Below are 24,456 nucleotides of genomic sequence, written 5' to 3'. Positions count from 1 at the left end.
CCAGGGATATCATGGCTGATGTCAGATGGATCCTGGCTGAAAGCAGAGAATACCAGAAGGAGGTTTACCTGTGTTTTATTGACTATGCAAAGGCATTCGACTGTGTGGATGGTAACAAATTATAGATAATGTTGAGAAGAATGGGAATTCCAGAACACTTACTTGTGCTCATGAGGAACCTTTACATAGATCAAGAGGCAGTTGTTCGGACAGAACAAGGGGATCCTGATTGGTTTAAAGTCAGGAAAGGTGTGGGTCAGGGTTGTATTCTTTCACCATACCTATTTAATCTGTATGCTGAACAAATAATCTGAGAAGCTGGATTATATGAAGAAAAACAGGGCATCAGGATTGGAGGAAGACTCATTCACAACCTGCGTTATGCAGATGACACAACCTTACTTGCTGAAAGTGAAGAGGACTTGAAGCACTTACTAATGAAGATCAGAGACCACAGCCTTCAGTATGGATTACACCTCAATATAAAGAAAACAAAAATCCTCACAACTGGACCAATGAGCAACATCATGATAAACGGAGAAAAGAACTACCATACGATCCAGCAATCCCACTCCCTGGAATATATCCTATAGAAATGAGAGCCTTTACACGAACAGATATATGCACATCCGTGTTCACTGCAGCATTGTTTACAATAGCAAAAAGATGGAAGCAACCAAGGTGCCAATCAGTGGATGAATGGATAAATAAGTTATGGTATATTGACACAATGCAGTACTATGCATCTATAAAGAACAATGATGAATCCGTGAAACCTTCCATAACATGGAGGAATCTGGAAGGCACTACGCTGAGTGAAATTAGTCGGTTGCAAAAGGACAAATATTGTATGAGACCACTATTGTAAGACCTCAAGAAATAGTTTAGAGAAAAAATATTCTTTGATGGTTACAAGAGTGGGAAGGAAGGAAGGAAGAAGAGGGCTATTAGCTAATTAGATAGTAGACAAGAACTATTTTAGGTGAAGGGAAAGACAATACACAACACAGGGGACGTCAGCACAACCGGACTAAATCAAAAGCAGTTTCCTGAATAAACTGAATGCTTTGAGGGCCAGCATAGCAGGATGGGGGTTTGGGGACCCATGGTTTCAAGGAAAATTTAGGTCAATTGGCATAATAAAACACATTAAGAAAAAATTCTGCATCCCACTTTGAAGAGTGGCATCTGGGGTCTTAAATGCTAGCAAGGGGCCATCTAAGATGCACCAATCGGTCTCAACCTACCTGAATCAAAGGAGAATGAAGAACACCAAAGACACAAGGTAATTATGAGCCCAAGAGACAGGAAGGGCCACATAAACCAGAGACTACATCAGCCTGAGATCAAAAGAACTAGATGGTGCCCAGCTGTAACCTATGACTGTCCTGACAGGGAACACAACAGAGTATCCCTGATGGAGGAGGAGAACAGTGGGATGCAGGCCTTAAATTCTCATAAAAAGAGCAGATTTAATGGTCTGAATGAGACTAGAAGGACCCCAGCGGTCATGGTCCTCAGGCCTTCTGTTAGCTCAAGAGTGGAACCACTCCCAAAGCCAACTTTTTAGACAGGGATTGGACTGGACTATAAAATAGAAAATGATACTGGTGAAGAGTGAGCTTCTTGGCTTAAGTAGACACATGAGACTATGTGGGCAGCTCCTGTCTGGAAGGGAAATGAGAAGGCAGAGGGGGAAAGAAGCTAGCTGAATGGACATGGGAATACAGGGTGGAGGGAAGGAGTGTGCTGTCTCATTAGGGGGGGAGCAACTAGTAGTACATAAATTTTTCTGTGAGAGACTGACTTGATTTGTAAACTTTCACTTAAAGCACAATATAAATAAATAAATTAGAACTAGGTAAAAAAAAAAAAAAAAAAAGGTGGCAGTTCAAATCCACCAGCAGCTCCTTGGAAACCCTATGGGGCAGTTTTATTCTGTCCTATAGGGTCGCTATGAGTTGGAATGGGCTCGATGGCAGTGAGATTTTTTTTTTTTTGGACTATGTGCTGAATGCGCCAGATCTCATCTGATCGCACAACCTAAGCAGGTTAGGCCTGGTTAGTACTTGGAGGAGAGACTGCCTGGGAATATCAGGTGTTGTAGAGCTCAGCTGCTAACCAAAAGGTCAGCAGTTTGAATCCACCAGCTGCTCCCTAGAAACCTTATGGCATAGTTCTACTCCATTCTATAGGGTTGCTATGAGTTGGAATCGGCTTGCAAACAATGGGTTTAGTTTGGTACCATGTGCTAGGTACCTACATACATAATGCATGTTCTCTATACAACAACATGTGAGACTGGCATCATCACCTCCAATTTGATGGATGAGGAAACTGAGGTTCAGAAAGGTTAGGCAACTTGCCTCAGGTCACAGAGCCAAGAAGTCACCCAGGTGTGGATGACTTGAAAGCCCAGGGTCCTCTATTCTCTATGGAAACAGTATAAACATGTACAATACAGTAAGGCATTGAAGAGCATTGGAATCAGCAGAGCTAGATTTGAGTTCAGAACTGCAGCACTTACTACCTATGCAGCTTTGAGAAATTTACTGGACTTTTTGGCGCCTTAGTTTCCTCAGATTATAAATGTACACTATAGGAAAATTCAGTATCATCCCATAAACAAGGGGACTGAGAAGCAGGATGTTACACAGTGAAGGAAACGGGCACTCCCATTCATTTAGATTTGCTTCTGGTCACAAACCTGAAGAGAGAGGAGCAAAAATGCTTGAAATTCAGACTTTCCTGGAGCCCCTGGGAACCAGATTAGACGTGACCTCGTGAAAATGGGACATGATTTAACAGGTTTAAATCAATGTTCCATGAAGACAAGCTCACAAATACAGAGCCTATGTCAGGGGAAATAAAGGTTGGCGGCCCTGCTGGGCACCTGACGGAGGTGACCTTAGGCCTCAGTAGACCTCTCCCTTCAATGACAGCTACCCCTTACTATCAGGCAGCTGCAGTGGAAGAAATATGCTGGAGTTTTAAATTTAGTTAAAGAAGTTCCATTTAAGACTTTGCCCAGAGCCCCGGAGAAATAAATAAAAGGCAGCCATTTGTTTGTTTTAGGTAAACTATTTCCTTAAATTCAAGCACAAATGTCACCCCAGAAAGAAATCTTCTCTCTCCCTGGCCCCCTCCCAGGCAGAGTTGGTTACTGTACATTTTCTGCTCAAGAACAACAGTACTAGAAATAAATAGCTAACCCTTGTGGTGTGCTCATTGTGTGTGAGGCACTCTTTGAAGCACCTTATATACACAGTACAGTGAAATATGTGAGTGCCAGAACTCAAAGGGACTGCCTTGTTTTTCCTGTGTCTCTTGCAAGTTTTCAGCCTTTGAAAAGGTGCAGTCTTACCCCTTCTGTATTGCTCCTGTTAGTGGTAAATATTTGAGTTTTCCTTCTCTGACATGCTTCCGCCGTACGCAGGCTCCGGCTTTTGCAGGCTTTACTGTACCTCATCTAATCCTTACACCACAGGTACTATAAACTGTCCACATTTTACATATAAAGGATCTGAGGCCCAGAGAACTTAAGTAACTTGCCCAAGGGCCCACACTTCGTAAGTGGAGGATCTGGGATTGGAAACCAATTGGATTGGCTCCACTGTCTTTATTAAGTGGGATGTTGTATGTGAGAACACCTCACATGGTGCCTGGCATGTAATAGGTGCTTAGCATCCTGAGTTCTTTGGCCAATAGAAAGAAGGGAAACCCTCAGTGAGATGAGCTGACACAACAGCTGCAACAATAGGTTGAAATACGTTAACAGTCAGGAAGATGGTGCAGGAGTGGGGGGGGTGATGTGTCTTTCTGTTACACATAAGGTCGCCGTGAGTAGGAGCCAACATGATGGCAACTAACAACAGCAGCAATCTCCAGTTCAATCTGAATCTGCATTTTCGATCCCCATATCTCGTAATATCTGTTATAATTCCGTCTTGTCATTGGAGGGCCCTATCACAGCCTATGTCCCAGGGCTTCGCACAGCACCTGACACAGGAGCAGGGGTTCAGTAAAGAAGTTTTTTTTATCAGTATTTACTCAACCAAAGTATGTAATGGTAAAAAAGTCTCAGCGGTCCCTAAGGTAACTAAACACAGTTTCACGCTGCACGTGAGTGCCTCCAGGGCTGCAGTGATACCGCCCTGGACTGACTGTATCCCACTCTCACTCTGACCCCTGCTCATCTGCATCCTCTCCACCAAACCCCCCTCCCCACCCACAGGTAATTTCTTCCTCCTCCCCACTCTCCTCTCTGTTTCACTCATCTGGGAAAAATCCAAGGAGCCATCCATCTAAGCTTAAGAGTAATGACTTTTAAATAAAAATATGGTAGAAATGGGTACTTATCGAAATGGAATGCTTTCAGACTCATGCATTTAAAGAAGATATAAATTTTAGGGCTGGCACTAAATTTTAACTGCAATCTTGGAGAAAGCTTTTCCACTAATTCATGGAAAAAAATTAACAAAGTGAAAATTGCTTATCAGTGTTCTTTTAAAGTCATGATATGCAGCCTAATTCTATAGATCATCAGGACGCTCCCAGGGAGATAGATTTATATTGATTGGGAGAGAGTTCAGAGGCCAAGGAAACAGACACCCCTTTGCAGAGAAGACTGAGCTACCCATTAGGGACAGATCAGTCCTGGGAACTCAGCTTTGCCATCTCTGGATTTGATCTCACCCCTCATGGCCGGGCTCTCTGGCCAGGGTAACGTCAAAGGCAGACACAACTTTTCCACACATTTTAAAAATCTGGCGCTTGGGAAAAGATCTGGCAAATCTAGGCAAGGCTGTTGGAGAAAGGGCTGGCTTCTAGCGAGACAAAGCACAAGGAGGCAGGAAAGGAAGAAAGAGACAGAGCTGAGGGGGGAAGGAGCCAGCACCTCAGGGTCTTCTCTCAGGCTGCCCTCCATACTATGCAGTGGCTCTGCCTTTGTGCCCCTCAGACTCACCCCCATGTGACAAGAAGATGTTCCACAGATGACAGCCAGCCGTGACGTCATGGGCTGTCCCTCACAGGCCAGGCCGCGCCCCCTCACATCTGCTCCTATCACTCCTGCAAGAAAGCAAAACAAAACAAAATCCTCTTAAAAAAAAAAAAAGAAAGAAAATTGAAAACAAGTATAAAATACTTTTTTTTTTTAATAGTCAAACAACCTTGAGAAAGAGTCCCATGCATAGGCCAGGCTCAAATAGAAACCAAAAGAGCGTATTTGTCTGCCATAGGAAAACTAGGAGACCGGTTCTGTTTTTGCGTTACTTTTCTCCATGTACCGCATCCAACCTTGTAATAATAATAGTAGTTGTAACTGTAATAACCAAAGCAAAGCTACCAGTTATTTTGTGCTCATTAAACACTAGACATTCTGCTAAATATTTACATGTATAGTCTCATTTTAGATTAACCCTGTCAAGTAAAAAAAAAAAAAAATCAAGTAGATAGTATTAATGCTCCAGGTATATCAGTGGAGAAACTAAGGTAATGTAGAGGTTGAATGACTTGTCCAAGGTCACACCACTAGTAATGAGAGCTGAGTCTTGAACCCAGAGCACTCCAACTTTTATGACTGATGCTGTGAGCCTTGAGGGTCACTACCTACAACTTAGTCGCAGTTGAAGGTAATCTCTTAAGTGAACTGTAGGATTGCTATTTTTGAAATATCCACTGCACCAAGGACCAATTTTTAAAACAATGGAATCTGGAATAACACATTACATTTTGATCTCAAAGCCAATATAATTTTTTGTTGATTCAATTTTTTTAGCATTTCTAGGTCACCATTTGGCCATCTGAGTGGCACAAACAGTTAAGTGCCTCAGAAGACAGGCCTGGTGATCTGCTTCCAAAACCCAATGGAGCAGTTGTGCTCTGTACTTGTGGGGTCACCATGAATCGGAATCAACAGGTCATCATTCTTACTACAACTTACTACAGGACCTCTAAATATAAAGCAAAGGGTGACTGATAGTATGTTCCTATAAAAATGAATGCCAGATAGCAGGGAGTTTCCCATAAACTCAGGCTGCAGATTGCATTCCTTGATATTTGCTGGGCAAGTGAAATTATAAGTGTCACAAGACAGTTAGAAAGACTGCTTAAAAAAAAAAATCAAAACCTGTTGCCACTGAGTTGATTCCAACTCATAGTGACCGTACAGGACAGAGTAGAACTGCCCCATAGAGTTTCCAAGGAGCACATGCTGGATTTGAACTGCCAACCTTTTGGTTAGCAGATGCAGCTCTTAAATGCTACACCGACTGCTTAGAGCCTAGAATTGTCCTTCATTTATCTAAACAGGCACTGAATACCTTCTATGCACAAAACTATATACTAGGTGGGATGTGAGCCGCAGAAGATGTCAGCTCCTCTTGTCCTCACCAGCTCCACCCAGTGCTACTTTATCTCTCAATCTCTAATACTCAGTGCTCTTTTCTACCTCATAACATTTGCATTTGCTATTCCCTCTGCTTCAAATGCTACTCCCTAACCTGTTGGTCAGGCTGCTACTATTAGCTGCCGTCAAGTCGGCCCGCGACTCATGGGGACCCCATGGACAATGGAATAAAATGCTGCCTGGTTCTGAGCCATCCCTATTAGTTGCGTATCAGTCCATTGCAGTCCATAGGGTTTCCACTAGGTAATTTTCAGAAGTAGATTGCCAAGCCTTTCTTCCTAGTCTTTATTATTCTGGAAATGCCACTGAAACCTGTTCAGCATCATAGCAACATGCAAGCTCCCACTGACAGATAGATGGTGACTGCACACGAGGTGCATTAGCCAAAATCAAACCCAGGCCTTTCATGTGGAAGGCGAGATTCTGCCACTGAACCAATAATGCCCTCTTTACCCAGGCTAACTCCTATTTATTCCTAACTCAAATGTTACTTCCTCAAAAATGGCTTTCCTGATCCTCTAAGAAAGATTGAGTCTCCCCATTAAATGTTCTCATGTATCCTTGGACTTTCCTAGTAAAAGAGACACTGTAATTTTAAAAAGTCATGCACTATCTGCCTCCCCTCTTATACTAGGAGCTGCAGGAATCTAGCACCACATCACTCAGGTCCTTGGCAGTCCAGCAAGGAGCCCACCAGCTGTTCCATGGGAGAAAGATGTGGCAGTCTGCTTCTGTAAAGATTTACAGCTTTGGAAACCCTATGGGGCAATTCTACTCTGTCCTACAGGGTATCTATGAGTTGGAATCGACTTGATGGCACCGGGGTTTTTGTTTTGGCAGCCCAGCACCTACTGCACTTGCTAGCACAGGGCAAGGAGTGAAAGTACAACATGCTTGGGGAGCAACAATAAAGAAGATAACGCCCTGTCCTCAGAGAGCTCCCAGTCTGGTAGGAGGGGAAGAGAACACTAAAGGGAACATTTCAATGCAGGGGGATCACTATACATAGGAAAAACCACAGGGGCCATGGCGGCAGTGGGGGTGCAAGGGGACACTACCTATATGAGCTCAGGGAAGGTTTCCCAAGGAGGTGGTCTATACTTAGTTTTGCAGGCGTTAGCCAGGTGAAGGAGAAGTGGGGTATCTGCTCAGACCACAAATGCCCAGATATTGAGGGCACTGGCTGGTCAGTAAGTAGGCCTTTCCACAAAGCAGGATCCAGGGAGCCACAGACAGACCTCTCATAGACAATGGAATAAAATGCTGCCTGGTTCTGAGCCACCCCCGTGATTAGTTGCAGATCAGACCATTGTGATCCAAAGGGTTTTCACAGGTTAATTTTCAGAAGTAGGTCATCAGGCCTTTCTTCCTAGTCTTTCTTCGTCTGGAACTTCCACTAAAACCTGTTTAGCATCATATCCAAAACCATCATAGCAACACCCAAATCCCCACTGACAGACAGATGGTGTCTTCCCCTCATTGAGATGAACATTCCAACAACTTTCTAGGTTGTTCCAATGCTCTTTTCTAAATTCTACCTTCTCAGGCACAGTAACTTACGAACTTCTGCTGTAGTACAGAGGCCCAGTAGCAGGGGAAGTAAGGCTCTTTCAAGCTTTCTGTGGTTGGTTATCACACTAATTAAAGCTGAGCAATCAGACAATTGAGGTCTGAGACCTGGGCCTGGAAGAGTCCTGGGCCTATCTGTTTTCACATCAAGTCGTGTGCTCTGCTCAGTATTGAGGCGTTACCTCTGCAGACTGTGGTTTCCAGACTCCAAGCATGCCGAGGATGGCCCTGCCAGCAGAGCTAAGGGCTGAAGGAAGGAGGAAGCCAGAGGCCGTCTCTCCCTCTTCCCCGTCTGAGGCAGTGTCCCCAACAGTGGCTGTGTGTCCTCTATGACTTCAGCTCTGCTGATACGGCTACCGTGGCTCTCGCATCTCCTGCTGTCCACTGCCCCCAGGCTCTGGAACACCACCTCCTTCTTTTGTCCCTCCAGCCTGGTGGTAGTAGACGTTTCTGTTTTGCTGATCTCTAGTTTGCTTCCGTGCTCCCTGTACCCTTTGCAGTTCTTTCATCATCTGAGTCACCATTTTATGCATTAAATTCCCTCTTTTTTAAATACTTAGAGTGGTTTATGTTTTTCTGGATGAACTCTTGAGTGAAACAGCTCTCCATCTAGAGCACAAAGGCTTGTATACAGGAAGGAAACCTAGCTGTGAGCTAATTTTAATCTTTTGATAACGTAAATGAGAAAATTAAGGTCAATAGAAAGGATGTGACCTGCCCAGCATCCTATGGTTAGTTTAAGGTAGAGCTAGGAGTAGAGGTGGGTGTTCCTGCCTTCCTCATTGACATGCTTCCCATTAGGTCACAGCTCTGATTCGAAGTTTCACTTAGTTTTCTAAAGAAGCATTTTAATAAGGCCAGTCCAGACCTCAGGTAAATTACCAGCCCTTTTTGGTTGCCGGAATCGTGGGTAGTTTTCCATTCTCAGCTTTTCACTTTAAAGATGAAATAATAATAATAATGCAACAGTTGCCATCGAGTCAATTCTGACTCATGGTGACCCCCATGTGTGTCAGAGAAGAACTGTGCTCCATAGGGTTCTCAATCGTTGATTTTTCGGAAGTAGGCTACCAAACCTTTCTTCCAAGTTGCCTCTGGGTGGACCTGAACCACCAACATAGCTAATATTAATAGAGCTCTTATTACATGTTCTTTCTCTGTAAAACCGAAAACCAAACCTGTTGCTGTTGAGTTGATTCCGATTCATAGCGACCCTATAGGACAGAGTAGAACTGCCCCATACGGTTTCCAAGGAGCGCCTGGTGGATTCGAACTGCCGAACTTTTGGTTAGCAGCCGTAGCTCTCAACCACTACGCTGCCAGGGTTTCCATCTTTCTCTATACTTGTCTCATTTTATTCTCCCAATACCCTTATGTGACCCACAGTTTACAAATGGGAAAACTGAAGCTTACAAATGAGAAGTAACTTGACCAGGGCAACAAGGTTGGCAAACAGCAGAGCCAGGACTCACAGTCAGGCAATCTGATTCCAAAGCGCTGGGTCTTAACCACTCAGATTCACAAGCATTCCTCCAAGACAAAAACCCAACAGCCAGGTGGTCATTGGATTTTTTTTTTTTTACTTATCTGTACATTTTAAAATATTGAGGTCTCAAATAAATTGATCCTGAGGTCCTTGACAGAAAATGGGTTGCCCACTGCTTGTTCATGGCATTATAAATAAGTTCAAGGAATTCCTGATGATGACCCATATTTATTGGTCCCACATAAAGTACATGCAATGCTAACGTTACAGAGTCAGTCAAGTCTGAAAGGAGGTTAAAAATGAGAAAAAAGACATCAATAGGAAATATTGTCTCATTTTTCTTTTGGTCAGAAGATTTACTGTCGATATGTGTAGGTTTAGAATAGCATGGTATAATGAGAAAAAAATGGAATTTGGAGACAGAGATTTACAAAATGAGGAAACTAACACCATGTGGTAGCAACTAATATTGAGGAAATGTTTAAAAGTATATGTTGTGGTTAACGGTAGCTACGTTAGCACCACCACCGTCATCATCACCGTCATCGGAACTATCTCACAGGAGACAGTTGTTTTTTTCCTTTCTAGCAAATGTATCCGACATCTAATATAGGCTGAGTCCTGTGCTAAGCTCTTTAAATATTAGCTAATTTAATCTTTACAATATCCATAGAAGATAAGATTCTTTCTTCCTTTTAGCAGACAAGGAAGTGAAGGATCAAGGCAGTCAAGTAATTTGCCCATGGGCACACAGATGTAAGAAGCAGCACCAGGACTGACACCGTGTTCTGTCTAACTACAAAGCCCATGTCCTCTCTGTACTCCTCTTGTTATGCTGTGATAACTGCCTTAAAACCCAACCCAGTGCCGTATATAAAGCAAATATACTTGGAAATATCAGTTCACCAAGGAGCATTACTAAGACCCATGGGCTAAGAGTTACACAATTTGAGTTTCTGCCCCAGTTCTGACACAAACCACCTGAAGGCTTGACCTTGTTTCCTTATATCCACAGTAAGAGAAATGGGCTAGAGGATGGACTTCTGATAGGGCTCAGGCTAAGGTTTTCAGTCTCCTAGTCTAACATTTTTCCCGCTTGAAAGAAAAAAAAAAAAATGATTCCAACTCAAGACGACCCCATATATGTCTCTGAACTTAGAACTGTGCTCTATATGGTTTTCAATGGCTGTGATGTTTTGGAAGTAGATCACCAGGCCTTTCTTCATAGGTGCCTCTGGGTGGATTCAAACCATCAATTTTTCAGTCAGTAGCCGAGCACTTAACCATTTGCACCACTCAAGGACTCATGCACAGCACTTCTAAAATACCAAAGTGCCTCCTGGCCTAGAAACGAGGTGGCAAAAAAAGTTCCTTCCAACCTCCTACATTCCCAAGTCCTCAGAAGACTTAGATAACCGCAGGCTGGCTCGTATAGTACCTGCAAGAGGTCTCACTCAACGCCCCTCGAGAGAGATTCTCTACGTTCTCCTGATGCTTGGTCTCATGTCCACCCCTGATTCCAGATACACGGCTAAAGCCTGCCATGAGGCCACATAAATCCAAGGGGTGATATATCTCATTTCCCGGTGTGGCCACATACAGCCTGGAGGGCTATCCCTGAGAAAGGAGGCCCAAAGACAAGCAGAGAACGTGATAAAAGGCAGGAGGAGCTTTCTCCTTTCTGAATAAACAGATTACACAAGCCACAGAGGAATCACGGGCTGCACGTGTACATCAGGAAACAATTCACAAGATGAGATTTCGACGAGCGCACCCCTCAGCACTGCTGGGGCCCTTCACGTTACTGTACAAGTGTCAGTTTATTCTGCATTCCTCAGAAAGTTTAAGGGGCAAATTAGCAGCTGAAGAAATAGGCATCAAAAAAAGGTGACATTCAACTGTGTTTTCCCTGAGTCTTGCACAATACCCAGCTGACGGCAGTTGCTCAATATAATTTTTGTTAAATGAATAAATAAGCAGCAAAATAACAAGTTAACTGAGTCAATGAATCAATTCAGGACCTCTAATTTACTGACTTCCACCCTTCAGCATACAGAACAACAGAGTTCACAGCAATAAGTTTAAATGCAGAATTTAAAACAAAAAAATTTTAAACTTCATGAACAGCTCTCTTATTTACCTATGTGTGCTGTCTTTCCTAGAACCCCTAGTGGCACAGTGGTTAAACCCTTGGTGGCTAACCAAAAGGTCAGTGGTTCGAACCCATCAGCCACTCCTTGAGAGAAAGCTGTGGCAGTCTGCTTCCCTAAAGATTACAGCCTTGGACTGGGGATCATGGTCTGAGGAGACATCTAGCTCAACCGGCATAACATAGTTTATAAAGAAAAAGTTCTACATACTACTTTGGTGAGTACCGGCGCCTGAGGCCTTAAAAGTTTGTAAAATAAGATTCTAAGATATTCCACTGGTCCTACCCCATCTAGAGCAAGGAAGAATGAAGAAAACTAAAGACACAACGGAAAGATTAGTTCAGAGGACTAATGGACCACAACTATCACAGCCTCCACTAGACTGGGTCCAGCACAACTAGATAGTATCTGGATACTACAACTGACTGCTCTGACAGGGATCACAGAAAAGGGCCCCAGACAGACCTGGAGAAAAATATAGAACAAAATTCAAATTCACAAAAAAAAGGCAAGACTTACAGGTCTGACAGAGACTGGAGAAACCCCAAGTATGGCCCCGGGACACCCTTTTAACTCAGTACTGAAGTTACTCCTGAGGTTTACCCTTCAGCCAAACCTTAGACAAGCCCAGAAAACAAACAATAATACATGCAGCTTAACCACGTACACAAGCCTAAATGGGCACACCAGCCCAGGGGCAAGGACAAGAAGGCAAGAGGGAACAAGAAAGCTGGATGAATGGAAATGGGGAGCCCAAGGTCAAGAAGGTGAGAGTGTTGATAAGTTGCAGGGTTAGCAACCAACATCTTGAAACAGTACGTGTATGAATTGTTTAATGAGAAACTAATTTGCTCTGTAAACCTTCATCTAAAGCACAATTAAAAAAAAGAAAAAAGATTACAGCCTTGGAAACCCTATAGGGCAGTTTCACCCTGTCCTATTGGGTCACTATGAGTCAGAATCAACTTGATGAAAATATATATATATATATATATATATATATTTTTTTTTTTGCTATCTCCCTGTCTCCTATCCATCCAACCACCCATTCTTCCATTCAAACTTTTATTGCGTACCTATTATATTTATGTAAAAGAAAAAAGAGACTTTGCAAATGTTATGATGAAGAGTAGGTTATCTTCTAATTTATCAAGCCACAGCTGCTTTGGAAATTTTAAAGGGTTGTAGAGAAGAAAAACATCCAAGGTTCCAGCATTTGTGTTGTAATTATCTCCTACTTTATAGCTTTATTAAGTACTTTATAGCTTGCAAACCATCTTCAAACACTGTACCCTTCATTTAGCCTTTAGAAAACACCATAAAATGTATATTTTATTTCCAGCTCACAGTTAAGGAAACAGAATTTCACAGAGATGAAGTAAGTTAGTCAAGTTTTAACCTACTTATTATAGGCAGATGTAGGGCTCAGACTAGTGTTTTCAGTCTCCTAAAGTTTTTTTTTTTTTTTTCCTCTCCCTAAAAAAAAAAAAGTTGGGGGGGTTCTGCTATGAGTGTGTTGGCATCTTGAAAAAATTCTCTTGAAATAACATCAGACATCTTCTGTGGGGGAAAAAAGGATGGAAAGAGTTTTGAACTTAAGGCTATCAACTTGATATTCTTGATTCGGCCATTTGGATGAATGGTCTGATAAATTCTATCAAATAAGTTCCTCTCCCTGAGAAGTTTATAAGGTCCCTGGGGAAGAGGCTTGCTGGAGACTACCAGCCTGATGTACGCAAAATCTGCCCCAATTGTAAGCTCCTGAAAGGGTCAGTATTGTACAGAAGACATTTTTTCTGCAGAGGACCTAACACTAGGTTAATACAAGCAGACACTCAATTCTGTTCTTTTGACTAATACTCATTTCCATTATATATGATATATTGGGTTCACAGTGTAGTGTAGTACTCCCTCATTGTGTGACCTCAGTTGTTTCTTATATTCTTTATGACTCTATTTTCACATTTGCCCAATTTGAGTTACAATAGTAATTTCCTTATAGGATTGTTACAAGGATTAGACATGTTAATATATGCAGAGTGCTTAGGCCAGAATAGAAATTTCTACATCTATGCTGTCTAATACAGTAGTCACTAGCCACATGTGGCAACTGAGAACCTGACACAGTGCAAGTGAGGAACTGAATTTTGTACTTTATTCAATTTTAATTACTTTAAATAGTCACATGTGGCTTATTGGGTACAGTACTGTACTGGAACAGGCAGATTAGAGCCTTTCTGGTACTATGTTTGCTCTTATTATTATTGTTGCTATCTTTATTATTATTATTCACATTATTTTGTTTTATCTATATCCTCAGACTTAGGTTTGAATCTACATGCATGCCTTTGGGCAAATAGCTTGATCTTTTAAAACCTCAATTTCCACATGTGAAGAATTTGGACAATAATACTTACCTTACGGAACTGTTGAGGGGATTACATGAGATGTATGGCATCACCATGAGTCAGTGAGTCAGAATCTACTTGATGGCAACTGGTTTGGTTTGGTTGTGTAGAGCACACCAGGTACTAAAGAAATGGGAGCTATTGCATCCAAATTTTTAGAAATGCTTGGCACAAGGAAGGCTCCATGTAGAGCATTTTCTATTTTCAATTCTTGATGGTGCCTTGCTCATCCATGCCACTGAGCATTTGCGAAAGCTCTTCCCTCTGTCTGGAATACCCTATCCACCAATATATCCCAACTCCTGACAACTGACCTGGAGAATACAGACTCCAATTTGAAGACTTAGCTCAAACTCCAGAAGCCTTTCCTGACCATGTCCTCACCTATCCCCAGAAGCATCCCAGCCAGACAGAACCGACAGAGCCACTGTGATGCTCTGTATAAAATCTATCACTGTACTTGTAATTGGTTCATTTATATAGCAGTCTCCCTCTACTTGACTATGTGCACACTGAGGGCAGGGCAGATCTGGACACTGCAGTGACTTACTAATTGTTGGTGGTAGTATTGTTTAATGAATGAATGAATATACTAATACTCTAATATGACATATGCTAATAAAGTACAATTGTCAGGAGAACAGTCCCTGGAGAAGGACATCATGCTTGGTAAAGCACAGGGTCAGCAGAAAAGAGGAAGGCCCTCAACGAGGTGGAGTGACACAGTGGCTACAACAATGGGCTCAAGCACAACGACGATTGTAAGGATGGTGCAGGGCCGGGCAGTGTTTTGTTCTGTGGTCCGCAGGGTCATTATGAGTTGGAACTGACTCAATGGCACCTAACAACAATAACAACAATAAAGAACAAGGAATTTTCTAGATAAAGATAGTATATTTAATCATGGACAAATGTTCCATGTTTCAAACATGGTTAAAGATGAAAGATACTGAAGAGTTTTGCATAACTATTCACAGGTTTTGTAAAATTAATACTGGAACCTCACAACAAACCTTGTTTAAAACACATTGCAGTTGAGTTGGATTCTGACTCATGGCAACACCATTTGTTACAGAGTAGAACTGTGCTCTATAGGGGTTTCTTGGCTACAATCATTACAGAAACAGATCAGCAGGACTTTCTCCCATGGCGCTGCTGGGTAGGTTTGAACTTGCCAGCCTTTAGGTTAGTAGTTGAGTATAAACTGTTCAGGTCAACTGTGGACCTTTAAACCTTTTTTAAACTTGTCAAAATCATTGGTAAAGAGTAAAGGTCATAAGGCCCTTATGATTACTTAAAGGGTGCTCTGTGTCTGACACTTGGCAAGTATTATCAGTTTCCAATTCTCTGTATAAGTTTGCGAGACAGATATTATCACACTGTTTTATGAATAAGGAAAATGAGACTAATGTCAAGTAACTTGTCCAAGGCCCCTCAATGGTCGAGATGGGGTGATTGTCACACCCGGATCTACTTGAACCTAAATCCATGCTCATTCTACTACCCTACATTTTCTCACAGATGCTACAGAAACAAATTCTGTTCTTTTCAACTACTTATAAGAATTCTAAGTATTCACAGGCAGCAGCCATGTAGCTGATCTCAGAGCTCTTTTAGGATTTAATATTATAATGCCACTAAAGCAACACCAAAGAGTTAAAGTGAATCCCAGCAACTGAAGGGGAGCTAAACAGCTGAAAAGACTTCTGTGAGCCTAGTATTTGATGAAGCATGCTTTGGCATTGAAAGAAATGTGGTTTTGAATTCACCCAATCTAAATCCTAAAGTAGGTTTGCCTTTAAAAAAAAAAAAAAAGAAGAAGAAATCCTATGCTCTAAGTCTATAAAGAATTTTTACACACCCTGACACTGCCATCATCCCCCTCCCACACACTCGCACTGCCCACAGATCCTGAAAGATAATAGGGAAGGTCTTTGTCTAAGTGCGATGTGGACAGTCACAGATATTTAACTAGGTGTTTGAACTAGTTAGGGGATAAAGGTTAAGAGCAAGGGCTCTGGACCTAGACTGCCTGGTTTTAAGTCTGGCAAGGTGTTCAAATTACTTAACTTCCCTGTGCCTCAGTATCCCAATCTGTAAAACTGGAATGATGATAGCATGTTGCTAAAAGTTGTGAGGGTTACGTGAGTAGAAACAGTGCCTCAAACACAATTTACTCAATATGTTTTCACATTACTGTTGTTACTATTGACAACTCTCAGTCTTCTGCATTAATATGGGGCTGGGCGGGACAGTTCATGTACTTGTTTTCAGTATGGTGTACGCTTTGTCAGTTATTTGGGTTTATTAAGATGAACTGAAACATTTGTTTTCTGTCCTTGAGTATACAACTGATGACAGAATAACAAGGGGCAGGAGAGGGGTGTTAGGGGGAAAAAGGAAGATGAGATACCAAGTTGTAGGAAAAATCCAGGCTAACATTTTAAACACTGTTGAGAATAAACCAAAACCTGTTTACATCCCTAAAAGCCATGATAACTTACAGCACCTTTCATACTGTGATTCAAATTTCAGTGGCTTTTATCATTTCTGTTGAAATGCCACAGTCATCTATGACTTGCACCAATCAAGAATCAATAAAAGAGCCTTGAGTGGGCCAGAGAACAAGAATAGACCCTCAGGTAACTGGGTCTCTTCCTCTATCCTTCCTTTCTAGCCAGGGAGACTGAATTTCAAAGGTAGGCCGATATGTAATAGCTTGAAAATCTGAGACTTAGAGATCACTAGCAAAATCCATAGCAAAGACAAAGCAAAAATTTGATTCCATAAACTCCTTACTTTCTTCAATGCAGCCTTGAGATTATTTGGCCATTCTCGTCTATGATCTCATAAAAGACAATTTTTCACTCACAGGTATTAGACATAGTAAAGGGTCAGGTTGAAATTCAATGCAAACAGCCAAGTTAACTCATAAAAATTACTTGCTTTCTAAAATTAAGAAACCACAATTGAGAGAACTGCCCCAAGAACCACAAATTAATTTTATGGAATAAACTTTTAAACAGACCTGAATCTGTAACTCTAAACCACATGGTTGCCTTCTGATACTTTATTAATTAATTAATTAACTCAACAACTATGTATTTAACCCCAATTATAGGCCAGCCACTATATTACGAACTAGGAATCTAAAGTTAAAAGTTACATCCGTTTATTTTATTAGTTCCCAGTCTAGTAAAAGTGGAAAGATATACAGGCAGACACTTGAAAAACAGTATGGAGCATTCAAGATACGAACAAGTCTAACAGGTGTAGGAAGCCTAGGCCCCCTGATCTGGCTTGGATGATCAGGGAGCGCCTTCTGAAGGAGGGGAAGCAGGAGTTATGTCAGTCAGGGGAGGGGAGAAGCATAGGGGAGGGAAAGGCAATCCAGGCTGACATTGAGACAAAGGAGACAGTAAAACAAAGACACAAGAGAGAAAAATAGCCAGATGATGCAAGGCTGTTGAGCTACACAGTCTGAAGCAGTTGAAACCTTGTTTCCTGAAGAACCTGGTTGGTGTGAAGCTCTTGGTTTGAAGTCAGACAAATCTATATTTTATTTCTACCTGCATGGCAAGGTTACTGTGCAACCTTTGATAAGCTAACTTGCCTCTCTGAGCCTCAGTTTCCTCAGCTGTAAGGTGGGGATAGTGGCATCTACTTTGTAGGATTGTTGCTCTTGCTTTTAGTAATGACAGCCCCATGTCCCAGGAGCCTCCCTCATCCTGGCAAACCAAAAGAATTGGCCATCCTATGTGTAAGGCAGAAAGCCTGGTAGCATAGTGGTTAAGAGCTATGGCTACTAACCAAAAGGTCTGCAGTTCAAATCTGTCAGGCACTCTTTGGAAACTCTATTGGGCAGTTCTACTCTGTCTTACAGGGTTCCCATGAGTTGGAATTGACTCAACAGCAACGGGTTTGGTTTTTGGTTTATGTATAAGGCAAGTAACCTTGTGCTTAGGAGATATATACATACATATATCTCATACCAGTTGCCACTGAGTCGATTCTGACTCATGGAGACTTCATGTGTGTCACAGTAGAACTGTGGTTCACAGGATGAGTTTTTGGAAGTAGACCGTCAGGCTTTTCTTTGGAGGTACTTCTGGGTGAACCTGAACCTCCAACCTCTCCTTTAGCAGCTGAACACGTCAACCATTTGCACCAGCACCATATAGTAACTGCAAAATATTATTAGTGTCTAATTTCTTCTGAAGGAGCCCTGGTGGCACAGTGGTTAAGTGCATGGCTGCTAACTGAAAGGTTGTTGGTTCAAACCCACCAGCCACTCTGCTTAAGAAAGATGCAGCAGTCTGGAAACCCTATGCGGTGGTTCTACTCTGTACTATATGATTGCTATGAGCTGGAATTGACTCAGCAGCACACAACAATAAAAATTTCTTCTGGGAGAAGGCAACCATCTCTTGTTCCCGGACAAACGGTCTCATTTATAAAATTATCCGAAGGCAGAAGAAGGAACTAGTAGCCCAGACAGTCCCTCGAAGGCAAAGAGCAGACCTGATGCTTCAGGAAAACACTAAGGGAGCAACAAGAAGAGCTTGGAGAGACTCTATGAGAACACTGAACTAAGGAAAGAGGCCTGGAACTTCAGAGAAAAAGACCTTAATTAGCAGACTAGCTCTCCCCTGTCCCCAGTCTCTGTCGCCAAGCTCAGCACCTCCTGCCTGGGTATGAGTTTCAGTTCCATCAAAACCTTCCAGAGGTTTGGCTGGGGTTAGTTGAACATTGACAGATTCTTCAAAGCTTGGAATTTGCTCTGAGAGCCAAGACCAGGCCAAGTTTCTATGAGACTAGGATTTCCCCTGGAGAGGGTCACAGGGTCTTACCACACCTAGACTGATTAATCTAACCTGGCCCCAAGCTTCAGACAATCAGTAGACACAAAAGAAAAATAAATTTGGATGCTGGGTCCTGATTCTACTCCCCCACCAGCAATTCCAGGGAGAGTGGGGGTGGGGAGTGTAAGCCGACCCCACCACCCACAGGATAAGAGTCAGCCAGAGAGCTCAGGGAATTAAGTGATATGCAGAGCAGCTGGAGGGAAAAAAACTAAAAACCTGAGCTGGATAAAGGGCCCAGGGTTGTAACACAATGAATGACATGTGGCTGAAATAGCTTCAAAGCCAAGAAAAGCTTAGGTAAATAAATAGTGTGGAAGATGAGAGCAAAAATGAATTACAGAAAAATCCACGAGGGATACACTGACATTTTTCAAAAACTGTGGTTGAAACTACATCTCTGCTTCATCAGACATCAAGGTTCAGCCTGCCCCTTCACCTATACACCTGCTCTCGATGCCATCTTCTCAGGACAGTGGCCTTGGCCAGCCTTTGCCCTCCAGCTCTCACCACCCACCCTAGGTCCCATGGGGTAATGGGTGGGAGCTAGAAAGGGAACTGGCTTTGAAGGCAGACACTTCTAGACACCACCACTTACTTCCAGTATGACCGCAACCAAATAAGTTAGTTCCTTGAGCCTTTGATACTTCATCTGTAAAAGGGAAACGATGACTTAAAAATAAAAGTGCAAAAGAAAAATCTTGTTTTAAAAGAAGAGTCTGGCACATGGTAGGCTCTGAATAATATTCCTTCCCTCCTCCATTCAGTAGGATTTGAACTGAATTCAACTCAATAAACATTCACTGAGCACGAATCTATGTCAGGCACTGTGCTCAGCATTGCAGAGGAAATAATACTTGGAAAAAAAAAAAAAATCACTGTCCTCAAAGAGCATATAATCTCCTGAGGAGCCAAGGACTTTCATACATGGCAGACTGACCCAGGCTGCAATCGAAGCCCACAAAGCCGTATGGTAGGAGGAACTCAGTTCCCATGTGTGGGCCCAAGAAACTTCTTTATGGAGGCCCCTCCTTCCTCTCTGACCTAAGCTCTTCTCCCAGTCCTGTGGCAGCTTACCTCAGAAGCCTCTCAGCTCTTCTTTACATCGTCATAATACTCCTTTTATAGTATCTATTTTTTTAATGTATGCCAGGCACTGTTCTAAGTACTTTACATAAATTAACTCACAACTACTACATATTATGACACCCATCCTGCAGATGAAAATTTCAGAACCAGGGAGATGGAGTAATTGACCAGCGATCACACAGAGTAGATGATGGTAATGATGAACTCAGGTAATCTGACTCCAAAAAGCGTGCTTTTTTTCAGCCATTATACTGTATATCCATATTATTTTTCACCCTTCCTCTGCTCCTAAATTCATTTCAAAAGGACTAATTTTAAAAACTGCACTCAAGCCACTATCTCAAAGCACCTCCAGGCAAATGGAATGTTTGCAAGTCATTCCTGTTTCCTTGTGAGTTTAGGGAGACAGCTTCCCAGGCCTCCTTCAGCATGGGCCTGAGGCAACAATCAGATAAGATGTAGCAGCTACCACCTACCCAGCCTTCCAGCTCCATGTGAGCCCAGCAGGATTTGCTACACTGTCTGCAGACACATCCCCCAAAGTTCGTTGGTCCTTCTCATTGTCCATCCTGCCATCTGCCTGTCAACCTGCACCTAAATTCTGGCAGGCCAGCAGGTTTCTTTTGCTTCCTCTCCTTCTTTCCACCCCCTTCCTGTGGGGCTGGGTGGCCCAAAGGTAGAGACAGGGAGGTCCCTGGTTATATATACAAGAGACTACCTGTGTTAACATTCTTAGAAGACAGCGATAACTGATTACTTAATTCCAGTAGAGGAGGCTGAAATTCCACTTAACTCGCTATTTAAGGGAAGCTTACTGTGCAAACATCAAAAAACAATAATAACAGCAACGAAACATCGCCACTTCTATCACTGTCTAATAACGTACTTTGAGGCATTGGTGTTTCAGTGATAGAACTCATTTTCCCGCATTAAATGACCAATATCTCAGTTCATCAGCCTCCTTCTATTTTTAAATCTTTCCCTCTTTTTTCCATCCCCACCGGAACTGCCTCGCTTCTAGCCTCCAACATCTCTTAGTCTGGCACTGTCTTCCCCTGATTCATTAACCTCACTGCCTCCAAAGTATCTGCTAAAAAGCTATTACCTTTAGAACTTAACAACAAAAAGGTAAACAACCCAATCCAAGAACAGACCAAAGCTTGAACAGACATTTCACCAAAGAGGATATTCAAATAGCTAGCAAGCACATGAAAAGATGCTCAAAGTCATTAGCCATTGTTGCTGTGTACCATCCAGTTGATTCTCACTCACAGTGACCTTACAGGGCAGAGGAGAGCTGCCCCATAGGGCCTTCATAGCCTGTAGTCTTTATGAACAAACCTGTCTTGGAAGAAGTACAGCGAGAATGCTCCTTAGAAGTGAAGATGTCAAGACTTTGTCTCATGTACTTTGGACATGTTATCAAGAGGGACCTGTCGCTGAAGAAGGACATCGTGCTTGGTAAAGTAGAGGGCTGGTGAAAAAGAGGAAGACCCTCAGCAAGATGGACTGACACAGTGGCTGCAACAATGGGCTCAAACAGAGCAACAACTGCGAGGATGGACTGCATAGTGTTTTGTGCTGTTGTACATAGGGTCGCTATGATTTGGAACCAACTCAAAGGCACCTAACAGCAACAATTAACAAAGCTTTACAGAAGCAGATTGCCAGGCTTTTTCTCACGTGGAGCTGCTGGTGGGTTCAACTCACTGACCTTTCAGTTGGCAGCCACATTTCCATTCCAACAGTCATACACAGTACCACAACTATACTGAAATACTCAGTGTTCTGTAACCAAAACAGGCTCGCTCATGCTCCTGGACCTGAGCACACGCAACCTCGCTCTCCCTCCCCCTCCCCACCCTCCACCCGCCGGTATACCCACCTTATCCATCTGGCAAATTCCTATTTTTCTCTTCTATTGAGCTTTCAGGAAACCCTGGTGGCATAGTGGTTAAGTGTGATGGCTGCTAACTAGAAGGTCAATAGTTCAAATCTACCAGGCACTCCTTGGAAACTCTATGGGGCAGTTCTACTCTATCCTATAGGGTCGCCATGAGTTGGTGTTGATTCAATGGCAGTGGGTTTGGTTTTTTGGTTTATTGAGCTTTCAAGTGTCAAATCAATATTACTTTTTACAGGAAATATTACTGATCTACTCAGGCAAAATGTGTTTTAATGTGTTTAGACTTTCATAATACCTGTACATGCTTTTATCAGAGCGCTTACCACACCATATTATGACAGTTTACTTGCCTAGTGCTGAAATTAAGATGTAAGCTTCTTGAGGGTAGGGATTTTGATTTGTTGACAGTTATATCTCTCATACTTGGCACTTGGATGAGAATATGTTTTCTGCACGTTGAAGGTAGGAGAAAGCAACGTTTTTCCATAGTCAGCTATTAATTTTTATAAAAATTTGCCATATTTTACTCATAATGCTAAGTCAGTGGTACTGAGTGACAGCCTCAGAATGGCCATTAAACCTTCCTATAGTGTGCAGAATCTGGGACAAGTGCTTCCTCAACTCTTGGGGGTCTTTAGTTTTGTTTATTTAACTTGAGGATTCATAGCTCCGCTTGAAATGGCTGCAGTTGCTATTTTCAATAACGACAGGTTCTAGTGACCGCCCTGCTTAGAGACTGGACGAATTACTTTGAACTACCCTAAAGGTAGCAAGTTATTTACCATCTCCCACCAAATATGAGAGAAAATCTATTTCAAATGAAAGGAAAGGACACTCTGGTACATTTAATTTAGTAATAAAAAAGAAATATAAACAGCATTGAAAAATTTAAACATCTCTTGCCTAAACAATGCTTTAAAAAGAGGACAAAAAACTCAAATTCTCTGTCTTCCTTTGAAGCCCCACTGCCACCACCCTATTTCAGATCACCCATTCTACTTCAGTCTTTCCTCTCCCCAAACAGTGTATTACGTGAAAACCAGTCACTGCTGAACTGATTCCAACTCCTGGTGACCCCGTGTGTGTCAGAGTAGAGCTGTGCTCCACAGGTTTTTCAAAGGCTAATTTTTCAGAAGTAGATCAGCAGGCCCTTCTTCCAAGGTGCCTCTGGGTAAAATTGAACCTCCAACCTTTCAGTTAACAGCTGACCACATTAACTCTTTGCACCACCCAAACCCCAACCCAGTGCCGTCGAGTCGATTCTGACTCATAGCGACCCTATAGGGCAGAGTAGAACTGCCCCATAGAGTTTCCAAGGAGCGCCTGGCGGTTTCGAACTGCCAACCCTTTGGTTAGCAGCCGTAGCACTTAACCACTATGCCACCAGGGTTTCCATGCACCACCCATGGACTCCATATTATGTATAGAATTACAAAAAGACCTTTTTGGAATGAGTCACTTTCTTACAACCACATTCAATGGCTAATGCCTGGGAATGAGTCACTTTCTTACAACCACATTCAATGGCTAATGCCTGGGGGCAAGAGTGGGGAAGCAAGTGCTTCTCAGCGTGGTACCTAAATTCTTCCAATCTGTCCCCACCTATTTTATCTTTATATATGTAATCTCGTCTTCCAAGAAAACCCTTATAGGTACCACATGCTCCAGCCAAACTGAAGTGCTTACCATTTCCCAAAGCCCTTTCAGTGCTTAAAAACCAAAAGAAAAACAAACCCAGTGCCGTCGAATCAATTGCGACTCATAGCAACCCTATAGGACAGAGCAGAGCTGCCCTATAGGGTTTCCAAGGAGTGCCTGGCGGATTCGAACTGCCGACCCTTTGGTTAGTAGCCATAGCACTTAACTGCTACGCCACCAGGGTTTCTTTTCAATGCCTAAGCATATGTTATTCTCTCTATCCAGAATACTTCATGTACTCCAGTGGAGAATATACCTATTATCCTACATTTAGTTCAAAGGCTACCCCCTCCCACTCCCTTGAAGTACCATGGTAGAGTGGCAGCTGTCATTCTAGGGGTTCTCATAACCAGTTCTATGACCTTGGGCAAGATGTACGAGGTGATGTAAAGATTATATACACAGATTATTTGGCACATTTCTGGCACTCAAGAAATATTAGTATCTTTACCTTCCCCTTGCCTTACTGTTTTAACTGAAAATGACTTTTCGCTCCTTCAAATTCCCATAGAACTTAGTCCAGATGTGCTATCTCTAGTTCTCTGTATTACTGTATTTGCTGCAGTAACTAGTACAGTGCTTAAAATATTGTTTAAGCAAACCCATTCACTCATGAATATATTCATTCTTTTGCTGAGCTAAGGGCTAGGGGTCTGAAGTTACAGAAATGAATAAGACCAGACTCCATTGCCCACCAGAAGTTCACAGCCTAAGTAGGAAGACAGTAATGTACTCATCCATTTAGAGGTTTAAATGTCATTGTCTATGTGTTCCATTTAATGATAGAGATAAGCACAAGGGAGAGGAATTATTAGGCCATATGCATTAGACTGGGCAACACTTTCACACCACAGTCAAGCAGGCGATGTGTGAACTCCT

At 42.5% G+C, this 24,456-nt stretch overlaps 1 protein-coding gene across 18 annotated transcripts in view; it reads right to left on the bottom strand.

Moving 5' to 3' along the window:
• The window catches only part of FGGY (FGGY carbohydrate kinase domain containing), a 627,007-nt gene that overhangs the window by 286,719 nt on the left and 315,832 nt on the right, over nt 1-24,456 (bottom strand). For all 18 annotated transcript variants that reach the window (XR_007516666.1, XR_007516664.1, XR_007516665.1 and 15 more), the window contains one exon: nt 4,967-5,070. Coding sequence is in view for 13 of the 18 variants with exons in the window: in XM_049879407.1 (XP_049735364.1) it covers nt 4,967-5,070 (104 nt within the window). In the remaining 5 variants the exon portion in view is untranslated. The remainder of the gene's footprint in view (nt 1-4,966; nt 5,071-24,456) is intronic.

This window comes from Elephas maximus, chromosome 3 (genome assembly GCF_024166365.1).
Source record: "Elephas maximus indicus isolate mEleMax1 chromosome 3, mEleMax1 primary haplotype, whole genome shotgun sequence".
Classification (NCBI taxonomy): domain Eukaryota; kingdom Metazoa; phylum Chordata; class Mammalia; order Proboscidea; family Elephantidae; genus Elephas; species Elephas maximus.
The sequence above is the reverse complement of the archived record's forward strand: the minus strand, read 5'-3'. Positions and strand labels throughout refer to the sequence as shown.